At 40.4% G+C, this 24,858-nt stretch overlaps 1 protein-coding gene across 1 annotated transcript in view; it reads right to left on the bottom strand.

The window, feature by feature from the left end:
* The window catches only part of ECT2L (epithelial cell transforming 2 like), a 78,078-nt gene that overhangs the window by 1,603 nt on the left and 51,617 nt on the right, over positions 1 to 24,858 (bottom strand). Inside the window, exons 16-21 of the mRNA XM_089676311.1 lie at positions 21,172 to 21,319; positions 18,497 to 18,570; positions 15,444 to 15,600; positions 12,578 to 12,643; positions 5,582 to 5,670; positions 3,453 to 3,625 (exon numbers count right to left, since the gene is read on the bottom strand). Of these exons, the coding sequence (XP_089532437.1) occupies positions 3,453 to 3,625; positions 5,582 to 5,670; positions 12,578 to 12,643; positions 15,444 to 15,600; positions 18,497 to 18,570; positions 21,172 to 21,319 (707 nt within the window). The remainder of the gene's footprint in view (positions 1 to 3,452; positions 3,626 to 5,581; positions 5,671 to 12,577; positions 12,644 to 15,443; positions 15,601 to 18,496; positions 18,571 to 21,171; positions 21,320 to 24,858) is intronic.

Raw genomic sequence — 24,858 nt, 5'->3', positions numbered from 1 at the left:
GAGGAAAATGGGTCATTCCAGACATTGTTCAGAAGAACAGCGTACCTTGATTAAAAAGTTGATTGGAGAGCGGAAAACATATAAAGAAGTGCAGAAAATGAAAGGCTGCTCAGCCTAAATGATCGCAAATGCTTTAAAATGGCAACCAAAACCTGAAAGATGTGGAAGAAAGCGAAAAACTACCATTCGAATGGATAGAAGAATAGTCAAAATGGCAAGGACTCAGCCAACAATCAGCTCCAGGAAGATCAAAGAAGGTCTAAAGTTACCTGTGAGTACTGTTAGAATTAGAAGACGCCTATGTGAAGCCAAGCTATCTGCAAGAAGCCCCCGCAAAGTCCCACTGTTGAAAAAAAGACATGTGCTGAAGAGGTTACAATTTGCCAAAGAGCACATTGACTGGCCTAAAGAGAAATGGCGCAACATTTTGTGGACTGATGAAAGTAAGATTGTTCTTTTTGGGTCTAGTGGCTGGAGACAGTTTGTCAGACGACCCCAAAACACTGAATTCAAGCCACAGTACACTGTGAAGACAGTGAAGCATGGTTGCGCAAGCATCATGATATGGGGATATTTCTCATACTACGGTGTTGGGCCTATTTATCGCATACCAGGGATCATGGATCACTTTGAATACATCAGAATACTTGAAGAGGTCATGCTGCCTTATGCTGAAGAGGAAATGCCCTTGAGATGGGTGTTCCAACAAGACAACGACCCCAAACACACCAGTAAATGTGCAACATCTTGGTTCCAAACCAACAAGATTGACGTTATGGAGTGCTCAGCCCAATCCCCGGATCCTAATCCAATAGAAAACTTGTGAGGTGACATCAAAAATGCAGTTTCTGAGGCAAAACCAAGAAATAGAGAAGAACTGTGAAATGTAGTCCAATCATCCTAGGCTGGAATACCTGATCACAGGTGCTAGAAGTTGGTTGACTCCATGCAATACAGATGTACAGCAGTTCTCAGAAACAGTGCTTATACAACTAAATATTCATTAAGTGATTCAAAGGAAAGCAAAATCTTCAAACATTTTTCAGTTTATATAGTGAATGTTTGAGTTTGTAAAGAAGAATACAAACACTGCTATTTTTTTGAACAGTCTAATATTCACTTTTCTTCATTTTTTTTTAGAGGAACAACACAAATTTGATATATTTTTCTTCATGTTTTGATTTGGAATAGAATGTGTAGTGTTCCCAATTCATTTGTGTGTATGGAAATAAAAGCTATTAGAAGGATTCTGAGCTTTATTCACTTTTTTCAACACACTGCTATTATTTTGAACACAACTGCATATTCAAGCTACCTTAAGATGACACCCATGCTGGATATGTTGAAAGTCACTAGGAGAACCTACACATTTTTATAGCTAAACCAATTGTGTACTTGCTGAAAATACACTATTGTTTTTTTTTTTTCACAAAAAGACAGGTTTTCCTTTTTTATGAACTAAGGCTGGCCATAGATGATTCAGGGCTGATCAAAAAAAAAAAAAGATTCCCCCGTCCACAAATTCGAGGAGGATGGAGGAATCCTCCCCACTGCGCTATTGTGTTGTGACAGCAGGGACTTCTCCACTCTCAGAATACACTGATCAGTGCTGCAGCCTATTGGCTGTATGCACTGGTCAAACTCAAATTTTACACATTTTTACATTCAAGAGGAGCTGATCACTAGGTCAACTCCTCTTGAACGGAAACAGCCATGGATAGATCAAAATTCGGTGCTGACCCTCCCTAGTACTTCTGAGATAAATTGCACAACTCAAGTTCAATGATCTTCTAAGGACTGGGGTTCAGTGTATGTACTGTAGACATTTGGTTTACAATGATCTGTGTCCATTGTGTGACCACTTATTTGCCATGTGTGCAGTGGACATCATAAAACATATCAGGCTATTCTGAGCGTTTCCACATACACAGCAAACCTGGGGTCATCGGATGCCAAATGCGGGACACTTGCTGCATATTCAGGCATTAAAGGGAGTTGTTGTCTAACATTCATGTTTTAGGGCAAGAGGAGAAAGAGGAGAGAGCTATTTAGTTTCACTACCGCTGAAGTCAATTTTATGTGGCAACCTGTTAGAGAATTATTGCTTCTATCAGTGGCTGGCTTCATAAGATAGTCCCTTTAAAGCAGTAGCAAAACGCAAGAAAAGAAAAAAAAACAAAACACAATTTTGTCCCCCTGCAGGATGTCATGATGTGCTAGTATGCATCACATACTAGCACATTATGACAGACTTACCTTAAAACAAAGCCCTTCAGCAGCGCGCTGACAGAGCTTCCATCTTCACCCAGTCTTCCTTCCGGGTTTGCAGGCTCCAGCCTTTGAATGGCCGAGCAGTGATGACGTCACTCCCACACATGCATGCGGGAGTCACGGCCGCAGCACAACTCTTTCAGTGGATGGCATGCTGTCCATTGAGAGCGTAGTACACATGCGCCGGTGATGTCACCAGCTGCTACTAAAGTAAATATCTTCTAAGCAGAGCACATTTCACTGTCTCTCATTTTGAACTATTTTTGCTATTTTTTCAAACACGAATTACAGACTTGATTGTTTGTGACCCCAAACCATATATTCTCTAACAGCACAGGACCTGTTAAAGAATTAAAAGATGGCACTGTCCAACCCATAGTAGTTGCACCAATGTTTATCAAAACATTACTTTCTATAAAACCATTATTGCGCACCAGTACAACATTCTCAAAATGTGCTACTAATATTTGTATTTTATAGCTTTTATTTTCTTTTGCATTTTCTAAAGCAGAGGTCAGCAATGCCAGCCTCCCTATTCTCCACACACAGGTTTCTTTTAAGGTTAGGTCTGCTATGGAAGAATGTCTTTGTAGAATGAAAGTGTTACTAAACCCACAACAGTAAAATCAGTCTGTATATGCAGTAAAGCATGCTTGTTATACTCACTGTGGAACCTAAGGGGTTATCCTCTGCATTGTGTAAAAACACGGTGTGATCCTGACTTTTCTGACACTCCACTTCTTCCAGTGTCCCCCTCTTATCTCCTGATAAGATATATCGTGTGGAGTCACTCTGCACATGCTCAGTTTAGTGGGAATTGCTAGAAAGGATTTTTTTTTTCTTTGGAGAGTGCATGTGATCAGTACAGGGCCAATCAGCACTGTCCAGACAGAGGTAAGGGGTTATTCATCCTCCTAGAGCAGAAAGAAAACTCCTCCTACAAGCTTTTAACCAGTGGTGGGCTGGACACTGATAGAAGTCACAAGACTGCGCTAACTGCTGATGAGAAAAGGTATTAAGCAGTTTATATTTAGTAAAATAATTGCATTTCCATGTTCTGCGTACTGTGGGAGACCAGATATAGTGGATGCAGGGTCCTGGGTTTAGTAACACTTTAAATAACTTTTATGTGCCTTCCATTTTCCCAAAGACAAAATTAAATTGTATGTGTGTGAACCTACATTTAGTATCTGGAATGTCTTCCACCAGCAATCGTGGCAATGAAACCGAAGCCATAAACTGGTATGAGGTTGATGGTACATACTTAAATGGTGCATAAAAAATGTGACATCTGGATATAACGAGTGCATCATTGAAGAGAAAAAGACATAAGTCACTGATGTTCTCATAGATCCTGTGAAAACAAAGGAAAGCCATTCTGATATATCCAGACAGTTAAAGTGGACCTTGCATACACAACTGTTTGGACAAGCTGTGACAGTGCAGCTATAATGCAGCACAGACATATAATTATCAATGAAAAAGGTATTTAATGATATTGTTTTACAGTACAACATATAAAAATGTAAATTCTGTCATCCTCAGTATATCAACACATATCCTTTATGGAATCCTGACTTCATTCTCTTACAGAGCCAGCTTGTAGTATTTGTTTTTTCCACCTAGAGCATAATTTGTTTTATTTGCATTCTGTATAGGTTAATTAAATAATATCTTTTCATTAATAAAGCTATTACGACCAATGCATTTTTATTCTCAGTTGAGTGTCACAGGAATTCCTAAAATTCTTGGACTGTTGGGTTATACTGCCACCTTCAGGAGAAATGGAAACTGGCAACAAAAAAAGCTGATAGCCAGCACAGGATAACCCTGCCCACAGACATCACGCCTCAGTATTGTGTCCTCAAGAGAATGGTTGTGTTCTTCAGCTTTTCTACTCTATGTCTTAATGCTGGCTTTATTTCTGCCACTGATGATTCTGATTCCTTCAGTAACAATAGACTGTAAATTATAGGGGCACCGAGTGTGTCAGTGGTGCTTTAATACTGAGGGGACTTGAAAGCAGTGCTTTTCCCTGCCTCTGGTGGTTTGTGCCACTTTTGTGCCACTGTTTTTTCTACTGCAGTGAAAAGATGATGACACGCTTTCTTTAGGTGCCCAAGTGCGGATGCCGTTCTCCCGCCTGCCTTGTTTTTTTGAGGATACAGTCACTGTGGCAGGGCCCCTTGGATGAAGTCGTCTCATGCACAGAAATGCAGCAGGTTACTGCTTAGTTGACATCTAGTGGTGTAGATGCTGTGTTACAGACAGCTCAATATTCCATTCATGTGTTAGCATTCTCAGCCAGGCATCCTGCTGAAAGCCACATACTTCTATTCACAGCTTCTCTCAATTTACCTGCACAACCGGAGATTCCTCTGACTAAGGTTAAGTTGGTGTTCATTTTTTAGATACAAATCAGATACTCTAATAGTACATAATATTAAGGGATCCCTTGATTACATTAGAACAGCTGTTGTGGGTTCATGTGTGCATAAATACTGTGTACTTTTTGAAGTGTTTTTTTGCTTAGGACTGTAAACATAGCTTTACTTTAAGCTATTAAACTTTGGGAATTTGACCTGTGTTAATAACCAGTTTTATTTTGAGCCAAAGTAGGCCAATCAATCAATTTCTCACAGACACAAGGGAATGGCTTAATTCCACATGATGAAGAATAAAGTCTTTGACTTGACCTGACTAGGTATAAAGTGTGTCAAACACAATGGGACACAGTTTAAGCATTGTAACAAAGGTTCCTGTATTTTACGTTTTCAGAACATATTTGTGTGCCACCTTAGAGCCACACTGGCTTATGTTAAAAAGTAAGCTAATGATAAATGATCTGCTTTTATATCCATAAATATTTGTTATATGTTTGACAACAGGGGGTCATATTGGATAACTTTCAAGAGAAACTTACTATAATTTTTTTTTTTTCAGTTAAAAACTGGTACTTTTTGATGAATTATCTCGCAAAATTGGATACTGTGTGCACAAATATGAAAAATTATTTAATCAGTGTAAGGAATGGTAATGTAATAAAATGATGTCATTTGGAACGCAGGACCTTATACTAACCTGGGCACTATGGGATAAGACATAGACATGGAACACTTGCTCACAGTAAGAGGCAGTATGGGTATGTCATACCTGCAGTTCTGAGAATTTAATCTTTTTTTATTATTGGTATATATATATATATATATATTTATATATATATATATATATATATATATATATATATACACACATACATACACAGGTGTATATACACATAAAACATACATATAATTGCATAGATTGTTACCTCAAGGATGCACTTATCTCCTCATTAGCACATTTAAGCAGACCCACGTCTTGTTTGTAAATAAGATGTCTATTAGCCTCTATCAGATTCTGAAACAAGCAGCATTTTATTAGTTTTCACAAAATCAATGTACTGTGTAAAATTCAAAAGTGTGTTCATGAACAGGTATTTTTTCTAAAGAGGTGCAATCTTAGGAGTTTAGGTGATACCCTTTATTGGCTAACCTAAATAATTAAACATGCCAACTCTCAGGATAACATTCAAGGTAACACACTGAAATACATTAAGCCTGAAGAAGGGATCTAAGTTCTCCTGAAAGTTTGTGTCGTTAACCACTTGCCACCCAGGCCAATTGTGACATTTCTCTCATAGATGTAAAATACATAATTTTTTGCTAGAAAATTATTTGAACCCCCAAACATTTTATATTTTTCAAGCAGAGGCCCTGGAAAAAAAAAAGTCACATGGTATTTACATAACAGTTCTTCAAACGCAAGTTTGTTGGTAAAGATACACTTGAATGGATTTTACTGCACACATACACAATACTCCAACCAATTGTCTGGTAAAATATAAACGATGATGTCACGCCAAGTAGATATATACCAAACATGTCACGCTTTAAAATTGTGCACACCCGTGGAATGGCGACAAACTACGGTACATTAAATTATCCATAGGCAACGCTTTAAAAGCATTTACAGATTACCAGTTTAGAATTACACAGGTCTGCTGCTACAATTAATGCTCTGCATTTTTTTTTTTTAACAACTTTATTGCTATCACAAGGGATGCACAAGATCCCTTGTGATAGCACAAGCCTCTCCTCTGGCCTCCAAAGCATCTGAACAAGCCAAGATCGGTTTGATCAGTTGCTTGTACTTGTACGGTAACCGCTTTTAAACATCAAACTGGTTTCTGATCTCACATATAGGGGGGAACAACATCAGTTCCTCTGTCTCTGTGCAGTGCACTAGATGCCACATGTTGGAGAGGTCCTGGGCTCCCTGATGGGACAGGAGAGCCCAGGAAAGGGGGTGGTGGGGGAGAACCCCCTTCCGCCACCTGTAGAAGTTATCGAGTGGCTCTACAGCTGGCTTAAAATCTTGATACTGGAATGGTACTTGGTCATGGCTTCTGATCAGGAGCTCCAGAACATGTGACTTCTGTGGGAGTCAATCACAGTGGTTCCATTATATAGAAGCTATGGCAAGTTGACGGACCATGCTATCCAGCAAAACTCACTGGTGGTTGAGGCAAACCACTTAACACAGAAGGGGTGCTAATAATGGTCAGCTTTTATTAATTTATGTAAATCCCAACAAGAAAAAAAAAAATCACTATAACTGCCTAAAAGGTGTTAGCTAGATTTCAGCTTTATTTTTGAGACAAGCCATTCTAACATTAGATTCACACTGCTACAATCTAATTTTGATCTGATTTTTAGTACGATTATGTAGGTAGTACAACTTGGTTGCAACTTGAATGTGGTTTGCATATTCCTTGGGGCCAAAATTGCACTGGAATTGCACCAAAGTACAGTGCCTTAAAAAAGTATTCATAACCCCTGAAATTTTTCACATTTTGTCATGTTACAACAAAAAACATAAATGTATTTTATTGGGATTTTATGTGATAGACCAACACAAAGTGGCACATAATTGTGAAGTGGAAGGAAAATGATAAATGGTTTTCAACATTTTTTTACAAATAAATATCTGAAAAGTATGTCGTACATTTGTATTCAGCCCTCTTTACCGTGATACCCCTAACTAAAATCTAGAGAAACCAATTGCCTTTAGAAGTCACCTAATTAGTCACCTGTGTATAATTTAATCTCAGTATAAATACAGCTGTTTTGTGAAGCCCTCAGAGGTTTGTTAGAGAACATTAGTGAACAAATAGCATCCTGAAGGCCAAGGAACACACCAGACAAGGGATAATGTTGTGGAGAAGTTTAAAGCAGGGTTAGGTTATAAAAAATATCCCAAGCTTTGAACATCTCATGGAGCACTGTTCAATCCATCATCCGAAAATGGAAAGAGTATGGTATAACTGCAAACCTGCCAAGACATGGCTGTCCACCTAAACTGACGGACCGGGCAAGGAGATCATAGAAGCAGCCAAAAGGCCCATGGTAACTCTGGTGCAGCTGCAGAGATCCACAGCTCAGGTGGGAGAATCTGTCCACAGGACAACTATTAGTTATGCACTCCACAAATCTGGCCTTTACGGAAGTTTGGCAAGAAGAAAGCCATTGTTGAAAGAAAGCCATAAGAAGTCCCATTTGCAGTTTGCAAGAAGCCATGTGAAGGACACAGCAAACATGACAAAATGTGGAAAAATTCAAGGGGTGTGAATACTTTTTCAAGGTAATGTAGTACAGGACCATTTTCCAAAGTTGCACTGTGCTGAGTTGCATTGACATGAATTGGCATAATATCTGCTACTGCAGGGCTTGAAAAAGCCACTCGCCAAATGGAGGAGAAATTCCTCTGTGGCGAGCGGTGAGCACAAATGAAGCATGGAGCGACTGCACCTACGCTCCAAGCCTCATTGTGAAGCCGAGTTCCGGTTTACAACTTCCGATTTCTGGCTTCTGCGGCACCGCTGCCGAGGGGACAGGCGCAGGAGAGGTTCGCTCTCCTCCGCTGAGAAGAGACACCCTCTCCACCGCCGTGGGGGACTCGGGGGGACAGTAAGTACTGTATACAACATGTCATATCACTATAATGGAGTACAGGGGAGCTGGGATATACATTACTCAGTAATGTATATCCCAGCTCCCCTGTACTCCATTATAGTGATATGACATGTATACAGTAATGTATATCCCAGCTCCCCTGTACTCCATTATAGTGACATGACACGTATACAGTAATGTATATCCCAGCTCCCCTGTACTCCATTATAGTGATATGACATGTATACAGTAATGTATATCCCAGCTCCCCTGTACTCCATTATAGTGATGACATGTATACAGGAATGTGTATCCCAGCTCCCCTGTACTCCATTATATTGATATGACATGTATACAGTAATGTATATCCCAGCTCCCCTTTACTTTATTATAGTGATATGACGTATACAGGAATGTATATCCCAGCTCCCTTGTACTCCATTATAGTGATGACATGTATACAGGAATGTATATCCCAGCTCCCCTGTACTCCATTATATTGATATGACATGTATACAGTAATGTATATCCCAGCTCCCCTTTACTTTATTATAGTGATATGACGTATACAGGAATGTATATCCCAGCTCCCCTGTACTCCATTATAGTGATATGACATGTATACAATAATGTATATCTCAGCTCCCCTGTACTCCATTATAGTGATGACATGTATACAATAATGATTACTGTAAACATGTCATATCACTATAATGGAGTACAGGGGAGCTGGGATATACATTACTGTATACATGTCATATCACTATAATGTAGTACAGGGGAGCTGGGATATACATTACTGTATACATGTCATATCACTATATTGGAGTACAGGGGAGCTGGGATATACATTACTGTATACATGTCATATCACTATAATGGAGTACAGGGGAGCTGGGATATACATTACTGTGTACATGTCATATCACTATAACAGGGTACAGGGGAGCTGGGATATACATTACTGTATACATGTCATATCACTATAATGGAGTACAGGGGAGCTGGGATATACATTACTGTATACAAGTCATATCGCTATAATGGAGTACAGCGGAGCTGGGATATACATTACTGTATACATGTCATATCGCTATAATGGAGTACAGGGGAGCTGGGATATACATTACTGTATACATGTCATATCACTATAATGGAGTACAGGGGAGCTGGGATATACATTACTGTATACATGTCATATCACTATAATGGAGTACAGGGGAGCTGGGATATACATTACTGTATACATGTCATATCACTATAATGGAGTACAGGGGAGCTGGGATATACATTACTGTATACATGTCATATCACTATAATGGAGTACAGGGGAGCTGGGATATACATTACTGTGTACATGTCATATCACTATAATGGAGTACAGGGGAGCTGGGATATACATTACTGTGTACAGTTTTATATTTTGGACTATTTATTCTAAAGCAAAATGTAATTTCATAAGCTTGAAGGGGGCGTGATTGGGGGCGGGCTGGGGTGGGGTTTGGATGGGTCAGGGGTGCGGTTGGGGGGTGGACCTGGGCAAGGTTGGGTGGGGCAACTGGTGGAGAGTAAGTTTTGTGACCGGCTAGTAGGTCTGGACTCTAAATTTTAACCCCTGTGCTACTGCATCTAACACTAAACCCTTCCCATTGACAGTGCTGCTGTCCAAGGGTGTCCCTGTTGCTCATTCAGTGAAGTGGACAGACAGAAGGGTGTAACTGGCCAGATCGCAATGTAAAAATGAAAGAGGAGAAAAGTCTAAAAAAAAAAAAAATGCAACCACCATTTAAGGATTGGTAAGCTGCAATAAATATTCACCTAAAGTTGTAGTAAAGGCAAATTCCAACTATTCTTAAAAATGCGCCTCCATCCCCCCTAACTCCTACCCATCCTACTTACCCTGTATTAAAAGATCTGTGTACTTTCTTATTTTTAATCTGGTCTGATCATGTGTTGGGAAGCAGCAACAGCTGGGCCATGAAAGCGTATGGGTGACATCACAGCTCCAGGAATTCAGTGGATGTTGAATGCTCCCTTACACAGGGGAGCCAGAGCTGCAGGATCACGTAGCTGGACTGGAGTGGATTAAAAATAGTACACAGATCTCTTTCATAAAGTGTATGCAGGATAGGTACATTTTTAAGAATAGTTAGTATTAACCTGATCTCTACTTTATACTTCACACCTTCTGCACTAATCGATGGCTAACATGGTAGTATACTCTACCAGTGTTTTTGAAGAGGTGGAAATGGTGTACTTTTCGTTGTTTGTTTACATAGTATTAGATCAAAATTAAAAAGTGGACTTTACTACAAACCACAGGGTCATTGCTATATAACACCGTAAAGAGCTGTGATAATGTATAATGTGCAGTACCACATCAGATGTCACCATTTAGCAGTGTAGAGTTGTAAGAACAATAAAAGATGACAGCTTGGTTACTGTACTGTATTTTGCACTTTGCTCACTACTTTTCTGAAAAAGCGAAAATGTTTTGGAGACCTGATAGCCAGAGGAGTTTTTTGAGAAGCAGAAAAATAGACATTTCACTGTCCCTTCCATCTAAAATATAACTCATGGGACAACGGGGGCAATTCACTAAAGCATTTGCAACACTTTTCTGGTGGTTTGGCCCTTTAGAAAAGTCTGCACCTATTTTATTTTATAACAGCCTTGCGATAGTTTCATTACCCGTTCCAACACCCGTGACAGATTCATATAGTTCTTCTTTGCGTCACTTTAACATTATGGCACTAAGTCTGCAACAAATTCAAAAAGAATTATGCCAGTTTGTAGATAAGGAAACATGAGGTAACTAAAACCAACTGTAGCTTGGTGTACAGAGACAGCTCAACGTTATTAGGGATGATGGAGGGGTTGCGTGTTAACTTTGTTATGCCATTTTTTATTTACATTAGTTTATGAGCTTGTTGTCATTTTGTTTTCAGCTGTTCAGTAAATGTGATTCAGGTGGCCCTACAGCTGCCTGATCCCTTTTGCAGTGGTGAAAAGGGTCACCACTGCCTGCAGTGGTTCCTATTCTCTTCCATTTCTCCAGGGAGCCCAGGACCATGGTAAAAAGCGGTAACATCTGTTCCCTGATTCCCCTCGCGCAATTTTGAGTCTTGACATTTTTGGTATCTATTTACTCAAAGAAACCTGGTCTTCTATATTTTACACAAAAAATGGGTATTAATTATGTTTGTGTGCACTAAAATTCATTTTACTGTATTTTTTTCCCTAAAAATATGCGTTTGATAAACAGCTATACAAATATCCTGCCAAAAGTTTGCAACTGCCATCATTTTATTCTACAGGGCATCTGCCTTCAGCAAATACATAATCTTTGGGGGTTCTAAGCAATTATATAGCAAAAATGCTGAAAAATTTTAAAATTGCCCCGGACATAAAGTGGTTTAACAGACCAGTAGTGGAATCCCTTCACTACTGACTGCTGCCATTGCAAGGGAAGTGGACCTGATGGGAAACTAGTCTCTCAGACTTCCTCATTAGGGTCTGCCAAGCGCACAGCAAATCTCCTTTCCGGAAGCACCTGTCTCAGCACTGGCTGCCTTCTGCGATAAATTCATATACCGGTTTCCAGCTTCAGTAAGAGTCAATTTCTTAACACAACCCCCTGCCTCCTTGCACATCATAGGCCTCATTCCTCCTGGGACTGTCTAACTACTATCTGTGTTTCCCTGCCCCTCCCTATAAAACCTTCTATGTAGATGCCAGGAAAGAAGTGATGGGGAATACTATAAGGTATCACTTGACTGCGAACTGTTAAGTCTATTTGGGGCTGCATACATCACATCCAAGATGCTTGTTAAGAATTTGTAAAGAGTTTAATGACCATAGTCTGGACACAAGTGCACTTTAAGTTTCACTGTAAGTAACTCCCTTTCCTCCTCTGGAAGTGTCCAAATACTTTCCGTGCTGGCCCAGCTCCCTCCCTTCCCCTGTACACTTGAGTGACAGATCTGATTGTCTGCTGGGGCTGCTGACATCATATCCATCCTAGCAGCGGTCTCAGGGTTGTTGGCTGTTTACACAAGGGAGTGTTCTACAGGTCAAAAACAAACAGAATACAGTATATGCACATATAATATTATGGGAAGATTTTTTGTTAAAACCAATGCTTCTAGCTATAGGGTCTCTTCAAATCATGACTGAGAGGGCAGCAATCAAAAGAGGTTACTCTATCAACTGAAAAGATGAAACTGAAAGATCTGCACCTCATCTCCCAAAAGAGACTATTTTGAATGGGAAAAGGTCTGGAATATATTTCCACCTAAGTCGTCACAACTTACAGGACAGCCTTGGATCGCCTTCTGTAGATGTGTCAGCTCAGTGTCCTTTTCTAAGGTAGCTTTCACCTGTTAAAACATGTTAAAATTCATATTATTAAAATAGGTTCTTAATATAAAACTCCAGCCAAAACTTGATTTCTGTTTTTAATAGAGCGAGGAAGGTTAGAAAATCTGTTTGCTAGATACTGCTGTCTACTTAACTGTTGGAAGGATTTCCCCCTAAGCCACTGTCCCAGTAATACTGTCATTGCCTCCAGGCCAGGAAGTCAGGAGATATCTCCAACAGAGATTCCCTCCCTACTATACCTACATATACACTCGTGAATAATGATTGCCATGCTGTTGATAGCATTTTTTTTCATGGTTCTAGCAAAAAAAAGATGTGTATCAGAAATCAGACCAGAGCTAGCCATACACTAGCAGATTTTCAAATGAACGTTTGTACAAATATTCTGAGTACATTCAATGACGTGACAGATGTCATTCTAAAGTACTTCAATTTTTTTTCTTTTATACATTTGATTTTGGAGTGAATAGACTTTCTCAAACGAAAACAACATACACTTTTGGCAATTTGTTCATTCAAGAAAACTTTTTCTTCCTGTTTATTTGAATTTTCTTGTCACTATGGTTGAAAACAAACATCGATTTGACCCCCTTTACCAATGAGAAATTGAACGAATGTTCCTAAAAAATATTTTTTTGTGCAAAATTCTACTAGTTTATGAGCAGCTTTAGGATGGCACTAATTCTGTTGAAATTGTTCTACTGTGGGGATCGGCAAGCCATCGACCGCTATCTACCAGTTACCCGCAGGCAGCTGAGAGGTAGAAGGTGAACTCAGCTCTGCTTCCCCCCATCCTCTGCCACTCTCATGTTCACTGCGGGAGGCAGCAAAGTGCTGGATGGAGGATAGGGTCAGGAGCTACCTCAGTTAACCTTTCAAATTAATCGGCAGGTGATTGGTTGCGGTCCTAGCAACCAATCACCAGCTTGTTATTATGAAAAGTTAACTCCAGTAGCTCCCACTCCTGCCTTCCATCCAGCACTAAGCTGTCTCCTAATCTCTGCTGTACACACGCTGTCAGGTAGGAGAACGCTACCCACACAGAGCTGTGTGTGTAGGGGAAGGGGGGTGCAGAACACTACTGAGGGGCAGAGGACACACTATTGGGGTGCATAGGACACCACAAGGGGGAGGGGGTGATATGAAGGAGGGCAGAGACACTACAGTGGGGGGCAGTGATGTGCAGGGGGGGGCAGATGACACTGCTATGGGGAACAGAAAACACTACAGTAGGTGGGGGGGGTGATGTGAAGGCGAGCTGAGGATACTGCTATGGGGGGCAGAGGACACCACGGGGGGGTGATATAAAGGGGGCAGAGGGCACTGAGTTTGGAGGGGGGGGGGTACAGGCCACTACTGCAGGGGGAGGAGGGTAGAGGACACTACTGTAACACACTATGTGTTCTTCATGCCGTCTTTTTATTGGGAGCTTGATAGTTTTTTTTTTTTTTTTAAGGGCACCGCTCAGCCAACACAACCCCCATCCCTGGGGTTCTTTAATTTCCTCCGTATTATCCAGGTAGATCTCAACCTCTGAACAGTTGCCTACCCCTCTTCTACTGTGTAAATCGAACCAGCAACAAAACCATCTAATGGACCCGGAAAGGTCGGTTACTGATTTGCTTTATGGAAATGAACAAAAACTTGACACTTCAGTGCTCAAAAATGGTGGAGGCTCCCATCTTATGCTGCAGAGGTGTGCCAGAGTCAAGCAACCCAACCTGGAAAAGTAGGTGGTGCAGCCCTCTTCGAATCAGGGAAATTCAATGCTAGAAAAAACACAAACAGGGCGCAAATGCCTAGTGCATTATCCTAAGCACTTTATTCGGTAAAGCAAATAAAAATATACTCACAAGCCCGATAGGCTGAAAGCATGTAAAACACACAAGGCACGAAATACAGTCTGCTATCCAACTCCAACATGTGAATGAATGACTGAGCTTCTGATGCGTTTCAGGGTACTGGTTCTCTTCCTCAGAGCCCAGCCATAGCTCTAAGTAAGGGGGCCAATTCCCCAAAAGTGCCAGGTGGCTCAGTCATCCATTCACATGTTGGAGTTGCGAGTATATTTTTATTTGCTTTACCTAATAAAGTGCTTAAGATAATGCACTAGGCATTTGTGCCCTATATGTGTCCTTTTACTGATTTGCTTTATGATCACTATTTCCTAATAAAGTGTAAGCAATGCAATTTTGGCATCCATACACTTAGCAACTAAGTACAAAAAACATGTATGTCAGAGCAATATTATAAAAAAAAACAAAAAACATGCAATACCATCTTGCAATACACACACATTTCCCCATGTTTTGATTTGCTTTTATTTTTTGTGTTTCAAGTAAAACAATGTACTTATTGATCTGCCAAAAATCCAGTGAGTTCCTAACTTCCTGGCCTAGCTAGGAGCTCCTCCGCCTCTGCCGCACTGAAATGTCAAGCAATGTTATCATCCTTCCCCCAGTTCACCACTGTGAACTACAGAACACCCCTATGTTATGGAGATGTGAGGGAGATGTTCTGTTGTTGAAGTAGAAGTGAGCAGCCTAAGGTGACAGTATAATGAGTAAGTGTTGTCACCCTACAACAGGAAGTGTGTTACTGGCAGGATTACCAGGTCAAATAAAAGAAAAAATTATGTTAAAAAAAAATCCTAATTACCACATCTAAGGACTGATAAGTTGCAATATAGTATATTTTTGTTCTTGAGTTTAGATGCGCTTTAATTCCTTCCCTTTTTATAGGCATAACTGTAAAAACTATTTACTGTTTTCTGTTACCGATGTATCATAAATTACCAACCCGCAAAATAAAATCCTTGTACTGCTTCAGTTCTGTAATAGCTGTGTTTAGGTCATTGCGATCTTGATGGTCTGGAGGAGTATGAAGACGAAGAGCATACAAAAGGTTCACATACTCTTCAAATCGAACAGACGGGAATAATAGCAATTCCTGGAAACTAATTGAAATAGACAAATAAATATGTTTTAATTAGACTTTAGTTCTATTTAAAAAACAAACCCCAGCTTTACTTTCAATATTGCATGTATGAAAAAACAAAAAAATATTTTATTTGGAAATATTAGCATGTTGATGAGGAGAGACAGAGGAACCAGGGAAAGCAAAAATATAAGCAAATAAAACTTCAGCTTTAAAGTGATTGTACAACCATGTTTAAAAAATAAAATAACAAACATATCCTCCTCTTCTTGTGTCCCACATTGGCCTGGGTCCTCCCCCCTGTGTACATTGACATACAGAGCTCAGCTCCTCCCCCCCAACCCGATCCCTCCTCACTAGCTGCAATTGACAGCAGCAGAAGCCAATGGTTTCTGTTGCTGTCTCTGAGTCAATGAGGAAGGAGTTAGCCTAGAGAGCCTTTGCTCTTGTGAACAGCACTTGATCAACATCATGCTCAGGTAAGTATAAGGGGGGGTTGGGGGGAGGGTATCTGTAAAAAAAACCTTCAACCTTTAGAACCACTTTAAACCCAAAAGCAAAAATGTATTCAATTCTCAGATGTGGCAGCTGCATTTGTTTGTTTTTTTCCCCTTTATTTTCACTTGGTGATCCGGCCAGTAAATCTGTTATTTTTCAACTGTCTTTAACGGACCATGCTGTCCAGACAAACCATTCACTACTGACAGGACAGCTTAAAATGGTCAGCTTTTATTTGTTTAGGTTGCATAGTTATATAGCTGGTAAGGTTGAATAAAGATACCAATCCACTTGAGTGCGTGTCTACTGTTTTCTATATCCCTGTACGTCGTGTTTGCCTAGAAACACATCTAAAGTTTTTTATGTTAAAGTGGTTCTAAAGGCTCAAGGTTTTTTTTTTTATTGTCATGCAGCGCCCCCCCCCCCCCCAACCCCAATGATGTGAGTGATAGCCTCAGCTTTATGGGGACTCTTCCTCATTGGCTCCCACTGCTGTCAATCACAGTCAGGGAGCCAGTTAGGAGAGAGCCGGGGGTAGGGACAAGCCGCAGCTCTGTGTCTTATGGATTCATAGAGCAGCAGCTCAGGGGTGAGCGTGCAGTGGTGCCCCCGGGGCAAACGCCTTTCTCTGGGGGCACTGCTCGAGGGGGAGGAGCCAGGAGTACTGGCGGGGGACCCAAAAAGAAGGGGATCAGGGCAGATGTATGCAAAACTACTGCACAGAGCAGGTAAGTATGACATGTTTGTTATTTAAAAAAATAACACACACACAAAGCTTTAGTAACACTTTATCAGATTTATCCCAGAAGGAACAGAAAATCTGTTACTATAACTGCTTAAAAATTCGCTGGAGTTCAGCTTTGATTTGTTGGTCATGTCAATCTAAATTTGCTAGTTTAACACTACCCCCTGACAATTCTGCTCTCCAAAATTGTCTGCTTTACTATTTCATCCAGAATGCAGACACCCTAACTCAAGAGCTGTGTTACTGGCTGGATCACCAGATGAAATAAAAAATAAATAAATAAAAAAGGAAAACTAATGCAGCCTCCACATCTAAGGATTGGTAAGCTTCAGAATATATTACATCTTTGATTTTGGGTTTAAAGTATGACAGAGTTGGGCAGAGTTGGTTGATCCAGCTTGGTTCAAACAAACTAAAGCTAACTGAAAGCTGAAGTTAGGTTTTAAAAACATACAAGTCACCAATCCAGAACAATTTTGAGAATCAGGAGTTTTCACCATTCTTCATATTTGTTTTAAGCCAGTAAGCCAAAGTATTGATGCCAGGCAACAAGAATTTTCAGAAATGCAATGGCAGCCTACATATTTTGCTCAGAACAGGTTTCCCTTAAATACAACATAAAACACACAGTTAAACCTCTGTTATTAGAAGAAGAGAGGAGAATGCCGACCCCCTGTCCTCATACATACTTACCAGTAAGTGACAGGTGCACATTTACATTCACCTCTATCAAAGAGAAACCTATAAGTCATATCCTATACAGTTTTGGGATAGGAGTAGAATTCCTAAAACTTGTTTTCTACTACTAGGCTATTAGGCTGCTTGGTTATACTGGTGTAACTCATACAATGGCTGGTATTTCTAACTGCAAACTGCAGAGGATTTTTTGTCACTATGTTATTAATTAGGGATGAGGCTCCCAAGTTAGCCACTAACATGAGTTTGCGCTGAATGCAAGTTCAAGGTTCAGGCAAATTCTTGTGCATATCACCCAGGAGAAATGTTTTATAATGTCGTCTCTTTACAAAAAGTGGGCTCTTGTTTTGGGGGTGGTATTTTGGAGTTTTTATTTCTCTTGTGAGTTTTTTATTTTATATGTTGATAGGGCCTTTTTAGGTTTGGTGTGCTTAAAGATATATTTACACTGCTGTATACCCTGCAGTATTATAATTCTTGTAGTAAAATATTTTCCTGAGCGCTTTGTCTGGCTTTGTTCACTAAAAATAGCATGATGCTGGCCAATTTTACACTGCTGTGCCATCTGTGGTCTCCTAATGCATGTAGTAAAACACCTGCTTGTACTCTTTTTTTTTTTCTCTCTAATACATTTCAGCCAAATCTCCTTCATTAGAAATGTCCTTCAGTCCAACTGCACACTTTTGCATCCTACTTTATTTTTTAATGAGAACATTATAGACATGTGCCTACCTCCACTGGTTTAAAATGTTACCAATGAGTCACCAACCCAGAACAATTTTGAGAATCATGAGTTCTGACTGCACTCCAGCCTCCCATGCTGCATTATTGTTTTCAGTTCAGGTTTCCCTAATTTCAAGCAAGATTAACTGAACCCTTGGCGTATCCAACCTGAGCATATTTGACCACTGCTATTTATAATATATACGACATTAAAAGTACACTGCTTTTTTACAAAAGAGATCATCTTACTTACCTCATCATTTTAGTTACGACAGTTTGATCATGCCTCTTCAAGAAAGCTCGGAAAGTTGGAATAGCTTCCCTGCACTGCAAATACATAAATCGACATTATATATGTATATTGAAACAGAAATAGTAATTTCATATAAAAGAGCCGAGATACGCATTCCTTGAAGATGACACAACTACCTGTCTCTAGACAGCTTTACCAGTAGATTTACATTGAATGTGGTTACATCTCTAAGGGCTCGTTCACACTTGTCTGTTTTACCAACGCTTGCCAAACGCCCCTATAGCGCTTGGCAAGCGTTGGTTTTTAATGCTCAGCAAACGCCGTATGCGCGGTTTAGCAGTATTTTGCTAGGCGTTTGCCGAGCGTTAAAAAAGCCCCACAAACGCCTATAATGAAGTTTAAATGGTGTTACCGCTCCGCAAACACCAGGGGGCGTTTGCGGAGCGGCACCATAGACTAGAATAGGAGGCTTCAACGCCTGCTGACTCGACCAGAGGCATCCGTTTTGCCGCGACGCTAACGCTCCCGTTAGAAAAGCACCATGTGCTGCAAGTGCAGAATTGTCTGAGGTGTTTGGAAGCGGTAAAAATGCTTCCCAAATGCCTCTCTGCCACCTGCACACAACGCTAGTGTGAACGTAGCCATAGAAGAACAATTTCAGTTCAGGCTGCACCCAGTCTGGTCACCATCTAGGAGTTTTCTGAGTATTTATTATGTAATGGTGTGGAGAAAAAAAAAAGCACTTCAACACAGAATATATAGATAAAAACTTGAAAGTGTTAATAAACCCACAACAGTGAAATCAGTCTAATAACTTAATTACATATGTTGTTTCAATTAAAATTAGTGCTTACAGACTGTATATGTGTTTTATATTTTGAAGGTTATAAACTCTACCAGTTGATATACTGTATATGCTGGAGACTGCTCTTTTTATCAAACCTGTGTTTTCTAGTTTAGTTACTATGTATTTAACCGTATACCCTGTGTTGAAGTGTTGTTTTCCCCATACCACTTTGCATCCTAATATATTTTATACATTTTTTAGGCTCCATGTACACAGGACACTTCTGAATGATAGAAACTGACTGCTGGAAAACGTAGGTTAAAAAATGTCTGTTTAGCTGCATTTGCATACCACGTTTATGAGCGTTTGCGTTTAGAAGCATTTTTTAAAGATAACCTCAGGAGACCTTCCAAAATGCACGGAAAAACAGTAACAAATCAACTATTCCAGACATTTTAAGAGAAATAGAGAGAGCAGAAGCAGAAAGAAAAGTATTTGTTGAGATTAGCTGTCTTTTTTTTGGTGTTTGGATGTGTTCCAGCTCATTTCTGTGCAGAAATTATTGCAGCAGTGTCTAACATATTTTCTTTCATGCAAAACCTCAAAGTATGGTGTACCAGGTCCATTTGAGTACCGGGAAAACGCTTTGTATGCGTTTTTCATGATGAAAAAAGGCTCTGGACAGCATCTGGATATTGAAGAGTTAAAAAAATTTTCCAAATGCAAACGCTTATAAACGTGGTTGGCCGCGTTTACAAGCGTTTGGCGTTGAAACGCTGATAAAATCTACTCCTGAACGCAAGTTTGGTGCGTTCAAAAAAACGACTGTAAACTCAACTGCCTGTAAAGGACTGTAAACGACGATGTGTACATGGACATATAGGAAAACATTAGGGTGAGTTCAGGGGCTGCTGAAAAAAATGCAGAAAAGCTCCTAAACGTGAGTTTATCCGCTCCAGTGTACATGAAGCCTTAGTGTCTAAATATATTGGGATGGTGGTGTGGGAGATAGTGAAAAAAAAGATTTAACTGACTGCCATCTTTTCATGAACCCTAATAATGTCTATTTATTATGTAGTTTACTTTTTGCAGCTGTTGCTCTACAAGGATACTAATTTACTGCCTAGTACAGTGTTTCTCAACATTTTTTTCAGTCAAGACACCCTTTAAAATTATGGACAGTTTTAAGGCACCCCATTCTAAAATGTGAAAATCTATTCTAATAGTTTTATATAATGCAGCAACATCCACACAGGTAAGACACCCAACATTAGAGGGGATTTATTCTTCCAAAGTAAATACATTTTTGCACACAGGTATTGGGTAGTATTCCATGGTTTCTCTTCTCCCTCAGAGTTTTTCTCCATCACTGAGCTAATGTGACCCCAGCACTGATGGAGAGGGGCAGGGGAGGGTCAAACTAGGATGTTGTGCAGCCAGCTGACATCCTCTTTGTCAACTGATGATGTCATAAGTTGTCAGGACGCCGGCGGCTAGAAGGTCGTAATGGTGCACAATGAAAACCTGTGGCTTTGTGTAACTAAAAGGCAGGCTTTTTACAAGTGCTGACTTGTATACAATTTTTGGGCAATTTTTTGACATTTTGCCAAAGCACCCCTACAGAAACCTCAAGGCACCCTGGTTGAGAAAGGCTGGTCTAGCATGTGTATAGAGAAAATAAAATTCTCTATATTATATTAGAAATATTACAAACATACAGTATATGACAATGCTAGCAAGTAAACATTGAAAATCAAAATGAAAAACACATACATTTTGCAAAACAATGTAGCACAAAAATATGTTGTAACTCTGTACCTGTCCAAAGAGAAAGGATCTAGCAAACATGCTGCCATGCATCATAAGTATTTTAATAGGTTGATGGTACCTTGTCAATTGTTTTTAGAATGACAATGTAGTTGTTGAAAAAATTGGTGTATATCTTCAGCTTTGATCCAAATTTCATGAACACATCTCCTAAGCACTGTGCAGGTCCCCATTCTTCAAGTCTTTCCATCAATTCTGTTAAGAGATGCCTAAATCCAAAGAAAACATGCATTTTTATATGATTAAATTTGGTGTGTTCAACTGTCGAGTTATCAAATGACAGGATGTAAACAATGCCTGTCTGATGGCTTAAAGGCAATTTGTCATGAAAGAGTCAAGGAGGCTACTATTGCTGATCATTTCTACTGCAGATGCCAATTGCCTGGATGTAACACAGATTTATTGGCTTCAATGTTACATGAGGCCCAAGGCCTGAAACAAGTATAGAAATAAGGAATTTTAACACGTCTGACACATTTACAGTATGCATGTGTTGGTCTACATCAGCCTTTCTCAACCTTTTCAACACAGGGAACCCTTAAAAAACATTTCTGGTCTCAGGGAACCCCTGATAGATATTAATATGTCTACAACTCATGATAAATTAGTGTGATGGTCATTGGGACGAATGATCCTTACACTTATGGTCATTGGGAAGAATTACCTCCTTACAGATGGCTAAAAAGATCAATGGTGTCAGTGGAAACTTATCTGAGAGGCAGAAATTGCTCAAGGAACACCTAGCAACCTCTGGAGGAACCCTAGAGTTCCATGGAACCCTGGTCTACATGATAACTAGGTTTGAGTCCTGTTTAGACTGTTATACAGGAACATTTAGGTGTACTTTAACCACTTCAGCTCTTATTCCTTTATACTTGTTATAGACCAGACCAAGTTTACATTCCCACTATAGAATTGTTATCTGGTGATAACCATGTCATTGCTTTATCCAATGTTGTGGGGGGAGAGAGAAAATCGGGGATTCTTTTGGCAATATCTTACAAAAATTATTTTATTCACCATGTAATCTATAGCCAAAAGTAGACCAAAACCCATGATAAATGAAAAAAAAAATGTTTACGCTTTTATTTAATTGAAGCAGTGTTAGCTTCCCGCAATGTACTGCTGCCGGGCGGTAGCTACAGGCAAAGCTACGTCGCTCTGGCTGTACTAACACAGGGGGGCTCCTGCAAAGTACAGTGTAAAAAAAAAAAAATCCCTGATCACCACCAACCCCCCAACGTTGGATAAATGTTACTATGGTAACATTGTACTATGTTGATAAAAGTATTAAAAATAAATACTACTATATTGAGAATTAAAAAAAAAAAACACATTTTTAATTTTTTTTTCTTTTAACTACTTGCCAACCGCTTACCCACATTTTGTGGGTGAGCAGCAGCTCTTGACAAAGCGCTGTAATCTTGCGTCGTTTCCTGTTTTGGGGTGTGAACACTCCTGCGCACCCGCGGCCCCCTGGTTGGTCCAGGGAGAGAAGAGTGAACACAGCAACGAGTAAAAGCATTACATTTTGCGCACACACACACACATTAGATTAGCACATTTAACCCTTTGATTACCCCTATTAACCCTTTCATCGTCCCGTCACCCAGCCAGTGCCGTTAGTACAGAGTCAGTATATAAAATTTTTTTGTCAGGGTCAGTAAGCACCCCTCCCAGACAGGGTCAGCAAGTGTTAGATTGCCCGCAAACTATCACACTCAAGCTATAGGTCACTGATCACCACCATTACTAGTATAGCATTTGTACAGATCAATATAATGATCATGAACAAAACTATACTAGTGCCTGCTTAGTATAGTGTCCCCAAAAACGCAGTGTTAGCAGGATCAACCCCGTTTGCTGCCAGCACTAGCGTTTGCCCTTCCGCTATTTTTCACAGAAGATTTGTACCAATTGATTGTGGGCCATTGCAATTTATACGCACAACAATACATTGCCGCCCACCCAAATTCAGCTCTTGCCAGACAATTCGCATGGAAACCTATCATGGTTTCTGACTTTAAAACTTTTTTGGGCCTAACCCTCAACATAGATATTACAAATAAGAATAAATTTCAGTCATATTGATCCACAGAGCCAATTCACCGTATACCCATGTTCTCTGCTGGTACATATTTGCCCAACATGGACCAGCAATGTACTAGTATGTCGCTGGACTTTGAGTGGTTATACTAGGATGATGCCTGCAGCTGCAAAAACCAAGAAAAAAGAAAATAGGCTGCACACCTAAAAGGCTAATCCAACGACATATTTGCAATTTAATTAATTAAATTTTTGTTGCAGGGGATGCTCAAATTCTGACTTGTGCAAACTGCTGGGAAAATCAGTGAGCCAATCACACAAGCATTACATATCTGGGGAGGGGGGGTTCTGTACATCATCTACACAAAACAGTGACAGCAGAAAAAGACAGAGTGGTCCATCGAGTCTGCCTGTTTTTTATGTTTTTCGGGGGTAGGGGGTTGCTGTTTGTTTTGGGGGGGGGGGTTGTTGTTTTTTTTTTGTTTGTTTCTTTTTTTGTCTATGCGTAGATCTGTGCTTGTCCCACTTGTGTAGATCTATGCTTGTCCCACTTTTGAAGCTATTTACTGTTGACTGGCTCACTACCTCTGCTGGAAGTTTATTCCAAGCATCAACTACTCGTCCAGGGGACACAGCGGGCACCTCGCGGTGTCGCATGCTCTCAGGGAGCGTGCACAGGTGGGGAGCACGGAGGACGTTTATAAATGGCCACCTGCTCCATTTATATACATGGGCCAGACGGGAAGTGGTTAACTAGGGATGAACTCAGACGTGTTCAGATCCTAGTCTGAACCCATCTGAGATATCCCACCAGGAACTGTCACAGCACACTGCCAATCATACGTTTCCGATGCATCTCCTGACCACAGCCATACGTATACAAACCCTTGTACATGCCTAGCTGTGGGGCAGGGAATTGCTTGGCTGCTTGTTATTGGCGTTGTGCAGTGGCAGCTTTCTGGCGAGATGGCCTGGGTGGATTTCCAGAGTAGGATCCGAACATGCCCGAGCTCATCCCTGTTGTTAATGAGAGGGTAAATGAGTGAATGAGATGCATAATGGTCACTAGTGGGTGCCAGGAAGTTATGCGGCACACTTTCCTATCACCAAACAGATATGATTAGTAAATAAACTAAACAGCAGGTAAGGCCCCAGGATATTGAGCTTATTTACAAAAACTCTTCCTCTCTAGCTGCTCTAGCCCATAGTATGGCCTTATGCTCAGTTATTCTCCATTCGCATCAATTTAACTCAGGCTCTATTCTCACAGTACATGTGCACTGTGGTGTGCTTGCATTCATTCTGATACAAATGTATGGTATAAAGCGATGCACCTGTCCTTTATGCATTATGGCACACTGTGTTCTCCAAAAATAGAACAGGTTTGTTTTTATGTACATTGAGACTTGTTAAGGGTCCATTCAAAGTGAATAGACTGCCTTCATGCTCCCATAGGTGTGAATCAAGACCTAAATGATCTCATTGCAACCATGCTGTGCACATAGAACCAGGGGCGGACTGACCATTTGGAAACTCGGGCACTGCCCGAGGACCCGGGGTCAATAGGGGGCCCCATGAGATGCCCCTGGTACCTTTTTCATAAGCTTTTTTGAGTTTGGGCAAGGACACAGGGGCCCCATGATCCCCTATTGCCCAGGGGCCCCATGAGTTGTCAGTCCGCCCCTGCATAGAACTGTCTTTA

This window comes from Staurois parvus, unplaced genomic scaffold (assembly GCF_062004578.1).
Source record: "Staurois parvus isolate SC_StPar_1 unplaced genomic scaffold, SC_StPar_1.0 ptg000165l, whole genome shotgun sequence".
NCBI classification, from domain to species: domain Eukaryota; kingdom Metazoa; phylum Chordata; class Amphibia; order Anura; family Ranidae; genus Staurois; species Staurois parvus.
The sequence above is the reverse complement of the archived record's forward strand: the minus strand, read 5'-3'. Positions and strand labels throughout refer to the sequence as shown.